Source organism: Fulmarus glacialis, unplaced genomic scaffold (assembly GCF_000690835.1).
Source record: "Fulmarus glacialis isolate BGI_N327 unplaced genomic scaffold, ASM69083v1 scaffold4678, whole genome shotgun sequence".
Taxonomy (NCBI): Eukaryota; Metazoa; Chordata; class Aves; order Procellariiformes; family Procellariidae; genus Fulmarus; species Fulmarus glacialis.
In genome coordinates, this window is record NW_009226207.1 from 27,778 (window position 1) to 34,488 (window position 6,711).

The 6,711-nt window shown below is 46.8% G+C and overlaps 1 protein-coding gene across 1 annotated transcript in view; it reads right to left on the reverse strand.

Moving 5' to 3' along the window:
* Nucleotides 1-6,711, reverse strand: part of LOC104080355 (dihydropyrimidinase-related protein 2) — a 38,655-nt gene that overhangs the window by 7,783 nt on the left and 24,161 nt on the right. The window contains exon 7 of the mRNA XM_009582724.1: nucleotides 2,858-2,978. Within this exon, the coding sequence (XP_009581019.1) occupies nucleotides 2,858-2,978 (121 nt within the window). The remainder of the gene's footprint in view (nucleotides 1-2,857; nucleotides 2,979-6,711) is intronic.

Below are 6,711 nucleotides of genomic sequence, written 5' to 3' on the forward strand. Positions count from 1 at the left end.
AAGAAAAAAAATAAAAAAAATAGCGCCTGTAATATTTTTATAAATGTGTATGTATTAAAGATCTAACAAGGCCGGTTTTATTGGAGCAAGCTCTGTGCACAGATCAGATAAGAGAAAACTCCTATCAGGAAAGTTTCCTGCCGACAGAGAAAGCCCATCACAGAGGAAGTATCGGTGTTTCTGGTTCACAAATGCAGCTCAGGGAAACCGAGTGATTCCCCCAGGGGTACACAGTAAATCTGTGGCAGAACTAGGAAATTAAATTGGATCTTCTGACTCTCTGTCCAGCGCACTAACCACCAGTGCATCCTTCCTCTTCATTAACATTTTTGGAACCACATGAAGGAACAGCGGATCCTTAAGGCCACGATACTTTGCAAGCTGGAATGCACCAGCAGCATCTGCACACCAAGCAGATGCGAGATGCTGCAACTTCAAAAGCGGTGCAAGCTGGTAGCCCCACAGATCTGCTCACCAAATGCAACCTTCCTGAAATCTCTGTAAAGTGCCTATCCATCTGGCTTCTGAGCCCAGACACTTCATGTTTTTGTATCTGCCTGCAAAAGATGTGGGTAGTTAAAATACTAACCCTAAATACTTCAATCAGAAAAGACTGGCAAAGGCAACCCCAGAATTGGTCAGCAGGGTCTTACACACCTCATGCAGAGTAAAAAAAATATGATCTTTCTTTCACCGTATTGTCTGAGCTACTGTTACAGCTACAGGCTCTCAAGCTAGCTGGGAAAAGGCAGAACGATGCATTAACTGGCTTCATGCTGCTTGCAGGACCACACTGGAACAGGAGGTGCAGGAACAGCCTTTGTCAGAGGGGATCCACCAGCAGAGGAAGAGGCCGTCTGACATCACTTGCCACAAATAGGGTTACGAAATCAGAACAAGGCAAAACACACGCTGGCTATTAATGGGAGGCCTGTTGTGGGCCAATACATTGGGAGGATTGTTCTGCAGGGAGCGATGTTTTGAGCTCCCAGATCTGCCAACGATAGAGTCTGCAGGGAATCTCCTCCATACAAATGCCACGGGGAACATCTGGCTTTAAATAACATTCGTTCTTTTCCATTCAGCAAATCAATTCTGTTTTGTTTTCGCCTTGGATAGTCTTCAGTTATGTTTCCTCTGTTGCTTGGGAGGGCAAGGCTAGTGTGTGTGGCCCTCCTGGGTTACCCAGTTGGGTAACTGCACAGCATTTAAATTGAATTATTTAAATAAAGGAACAGAGAATGGCATGCCATTTATACCCCAAATTCTCCTTATAAGGAGAAAATGCAATCTGAATGAAAACCGCGTATGCTAGTTCACTCAGGAGGCTAAGTAAAGTGAGTTCTGTGGCTCATTCAACTGGGAGAAGCCCAGCACCTTTCATAGGCAGGGTAACATCCACCCAAGTCAGGTTGTGTTTTATGGCTTCTGTGATGTAAGTATATGGTCCCTCATCCCAATGCTCCTGGTCGCAGGGGACAGCGGGGATAGCAAGAGGGTGTTTTTGTTGATGCTACATCTCCGTGGTGCATATGTCTCCGGTACTTTACCTAGAAAAAGGAAGGGATGCTTCCCTGGCTTATAGGATTGAGTTGCGCAGCCACATCAAGTTGTTTTCTGGGGTGATGCAACATGCAGCCACTTTTGCATGTCAACACATCTTCTCATTTCAGCATGATCTCCACTAATGGAGCTAGGAGAGGAAGGTTTATCCCAAACAGCTTGAGCTGCTTCCACCCCATGAACAGAAAGAGATGCCTTGGAAATCAGTCCTCCTCACCAACTCTGAACTCATTTAACAGGAATCATGGGACCAAAATACTTCTGAGCCAATACACAAACACAAATCTGTTTGCTGCGGTAGGAAATTAGCTCTTCTCACACCAAACACCCAGATGGCAAGTGATGTCATTTGTATATCCATTCAGGCTTATTTAGACTGCATAAAATTAAATCCAACCCTTCTGAGGAAAGAAGGGGGAAAATCATCCCTCCTGCTTACTCACCCACCCAGAGCCGCTTTAAATAGAAATGAAGGGTTTAGTCACAGAATAAAGCAGGGAGACAGGCACTCACTGTGCTTTGTAACCCTTGCTCCTTGGGGGCAAGACAGCAGGGTCAGGACTCGGGAGAAGGTACTGCATCGCTCAGAGCAGCTCAGCTCCCTCACAGACCTCGGTGAGAGAGAGGAGACACAAGGCAGCAGCATCCACCGCAGGTCTGAGTCTTGCTTCTTGCAGCATCCTCTGGCAGAGTTTTCAGAGGCGATTGCAACTCCCAGCCTAACCCAGACTACTGATCTCAATTCCTGTTCGGATGCCAGGCTGTGAGTTACAGCATGAGGAGTATCTATTTCACAAGCAGGGAGCACCGTGGATAGCTGGAGTCGGTAACCTCTTTGGCTACTCCAACTAAATCCAACAGGGCTCATGAGTCAGAGACTTCCGTCAGGACTCTTGGAATCACTTCTGACCCCAAGAAGCAGCTCAGCAGAAAGCACCAAGGAAAGATGGCAGCAGCTGGAAGGAGGACACAGCTTGCAGTCTTCAGAGGGATTCATTAAATGGAGACAGCATGGAATTACTCTGCCATGAAGGCACATGGCTCAGTGTGGTAGAATGAGCGTGAAGAGAGAGGCTCTAGGCTGAACAGAAGAAACGGCTCCTGGCACTGATATGACCACTGAATACTTGTCTGTGGGAGATGAGGCAGAAGCAGTTGCTTGGGACCTTTTAAAAAAGAGCCTGGACAATAACACTGGAAAAAGAAACCTCTCCTGTAGAGATGAAGCTTACGTTGGCAGGGAGTTGAACTGCATGAGCTAATAGGGTGCTTCCATCCAAGGGAAATAACTTACCCTTTTTCCTGGCTTGAGCAATGACATCAGCAGCACTTTTGCTCATCACCTTGGTGATATAAAGGGGGCAGTTGGTTTGGTTGGCAATGGTTATTGCCCGGTTCACAGCCTCCGCCTCCACCTGAGAAACAAAGTCAGCAGCAAGTTAGTAGCATCCCCACATGTTGGCATATCCCGTTCACCTTCAGAGGGTCACAGCCTCTGCTTTCATGGGAACACAGGGTGTGCAGGGCCGAGATGAGAGACCTTCCACCTCTCCGATTCTGAGCCAGAAAAATGTACACAGTAATCATGATAATTAAAATGACATCAAGCTGTAGTCCCCTCTCATTACTACCTTTTCTCCCAGGCTGCTTTAAAGTTTCTCTGCAAGCAGACTGAGTCCTAAAATAACGCCCCAGGTGCTCAAGGTCAGAATGATTAAGCCCCTTCTTTAACCTAGACAAAAATAAGCAACTAAACGTTGACTCAACAAAACTATTCATGTTCCAGCCCACGCGGAAGAGAGATGCTGTAGCCACATACTCTGGTAAGCCACGTTTGCAAACAAGCCTCCTAAATTGTACCCTCCACTACAATATCTGGCTTGGGATCTGACAGAGTGTGAACCACCCCATAAATCAACTACTTTTTCTCGCATGTGTAGAGAGATAACCTCAGCAAGACTGAGGGTCACTTTGTAACTCCAGTCTTAGAACGAACATAATCACTCTGCAGACTTTTACAGATCACACATCCTAATCAAAGCAGTCCAGATAACAGATTTAACAACAGGGTAATGCTCACAGTGCCTACTACCATGGAGAACTGAGCCTGCAATACCACAGACGTTTTCCAAGCGAACCACAGAGGAAACTGAAACCCAGAGCAATCAGCCACCTGAATCCCAAATGCAAGAGGCTACCAGCACCTCCCGTGGACTCCAGTGGGACTGGCACATGCTCAGCGCTTCTGAAAATCTGCTCTACAGTGACTTATTGCAGGCCAAGCGCTGTAAACCATCATCAGTCCCAAAATCAGAATGCATTGACTGCTGGCTCCTAGCACCATGAAATCCACTGAAAGAAGTACCTGAAATTAAGGACCCATCAGCTTAGGAAACGGCTTATTCGCCACACTGATGTCCAAGTGCCCAAAACAGCTCTGCTCACACTGACGAAGCCACCACCTGTAACACTGCTCTGTTTGCAGCTGGACTGCTCAAGAAAAACAACACGACAACAAGTGGGAGTCTTTAAAAGAAAACCAGCCCCCCAGAGCCAGCAGGTTGGTCTCTAAAAGGGTTAAAGCCCCAGCCTGTCACCACACCAGAGCTTGTGACTAACCCTCCCCAGGCAGGGTGATGTACAGAAGGGGACATTTTCTGGCCCAGCTGCTCCACGCAAATGGAAAAGGCTGCAAGGAAGGGTGTTTATTCCAGGACATTTGACTCGAGTATGCCACAGCCAGCAGCACTTGCAGGGAAGACAGAGGCTGAAAGGAAGAGCCAAGAAAAGCAAGGAGAGAACTCAGACAGGCCAATGCTTCCAGGCAATGGCACCAGTTTGCAAACTGCCCATTTAAAGCAGGCCTGCGCACCGCTCTGTCACTGCAGCACCTGGAAGTCACGTTTCCACGCTGTGCCTTAGTTTCCCCACTTGCAAAGCAGGGATAAAACAACACCTCCATTCTTTTGACCAAAAAGGCATTTGAGCAACTGCTAAGCAGGATGAGAATATTTTCTACACAGAAGAGAACAAGGCTGCTGAATTCATGCCTTGTGCCCAGATGCTATGGTGACAGGCATATAACAATAACCCAACGACTAGTCCAAAGGGGAATGTTTGCAATTACCAGTATGCATTAGAAGCCCTAGCACAGCAGTTCTCTTGGAAAAAAAGACAGACATTTCCTGGAGCACTTGGACTGCTTGTGCTTTCAGCGTTTTTGTGGCTAAAATAAAAACAAAAAATGACGGATCACTCCGAAAGTCATCACAGAATGATCTGAGCTATGAGGGGGAGAGTTTTCCAGAAAGTGATGGGTGATGCTGACTTGGGATGGTGATGTCTTAATTAAGGCTCCCTTTGCTGGCTTGAACAACATGCTGAATACCGTCACCTTGGCTCAACCCAGGTTACTGAGGTGAGCAAGCTAAACCCGTGATTCAGCATTAAGCCTTAATTCATGCCTTCTGCTCAACCTGGGAATTCAGAAGATGTGCACACTCCAATTAAGACACAAATGCACATGGCCAGACCCTGAATGCTTCACTCTGACGTAAGTCTCACTGAATTGAGTGGGAGTTTTGATTTAATAAATATTTTAGACTTGTTCAACAACTCCTGCTAGTTTGCTGTAGATGGAGGTCTGAATAAAGCAACTCTTCAATAAGACGACAACCAGCATAAAGTTCTTAGGACAGGCTTTACACTCCATAAGGGGCAGCGTGAAAAGCCAATTCTAGCGTTAACAGCACCCCAGAGGGATACCAAGAAACATCTGCTCCCACCAAAGTCAACAGGAATTATGGATCTGCTGCCACCCTCAGAATCCGGCCTTTGTCACCAGCCAGCTTAAAGGGAGTTGTATGTTTTTAAAAACAGAGTTACTCCCGCGCTGGAGAAAAGGAGGGGAGGGAACCAGATGACATTGTTTCCTGCTCTGTTTCCTATGACGTTAAAGAAGGAGAATTTTGGACCAAGTGCTTCCACGCTGGGCAGACAGCACAGCTGAGTTCAGCTGCACAGGGGCTGCCCAGTGACACTGGGAAGAGGCTCTACTGGTCCTCATCTGGGGCAGCCACGTGTCCTCAGGCAGCTTTCCTTGCCATACTGAGAAAGAACACATTTCTGCAAAGTGCAGGAGACAGATGTAGCAAACCAACCAAGCCAGGGAGCCACACAGTTCACACAGTTCACACTTTAAAGCTCCTGCTCCCCTAAGGATGAGCTTTGAAGTAGCCAGACAAAACTTGGCTAGTTTGAGGGCCAGATCTCTTAAGGTAAGGAGCAGCCTTCCTTTGAAGTCAACAAAAGTTTAGGGGTGCTCCACAGATGAGCCCCCAGTGTCATGTCGGCATCTGTTCCTGCTCTCCTGATGCAAGCCAAAAAATACGTAAAAAAAGAAATGCAGGGGTGGGTGGGTAGAAGGCTCAGTGCAAGTGTTTGCTCACAACTTCCAGGAAGCAAAAAATCCCACCTCCCGGAGCCAAACAGAAATTCTGCGAGGATTCACATACTGCCCAAGTCAAGCATTTTTTTTCCCCTCCTGCGTGAAGCAACTGAATGATTTATATTCCTACTGAAATGTCTCTGGATGCAACTTGTCTGAACCAAGGGGAGGAAATAGAGAGGGAGCATGAGGGGCACGTGTGGATGATCTCACACACCCAGCTTCCCTCCGCCACATCTGGCAGTCAGCAAAGCCCCAGTATCTTGGAGGAACAAAAAGAACTGTTTGTACCTAACGAATGGACTTCACAAACCCAGAATGCCACGGTGAGATGTCTAGCTTAGAGATACCGAAAGACTGGAAACGAAGAAGGCAATGGGAACCAACCTGAAAAGCTAAGTTTTAAGGTTCTTTCTTACTCTTGAGATTTATTTTAAAGACTTAGAGGGAGTGAGAGGGATTGGGGTGCTTGACCCTAGAGAAATCAATGGGGAAGTATGGAGGTTACCTATACTGAAGTGCTGGGCTAGGATCTGAGAATCCGCTCCCCTCTCTGTACATACTTTCTGTGCCTTCAGCAAACCTCTTAGTCCCTTGGTGTAAAAAATCCACCATCAGTAAAATGTTCATCAAATATTATGGTAATGGAAGCTATGCAAGTGCCTAAGACAGAATGTCAGAATTTGGGCATATATCAAAAA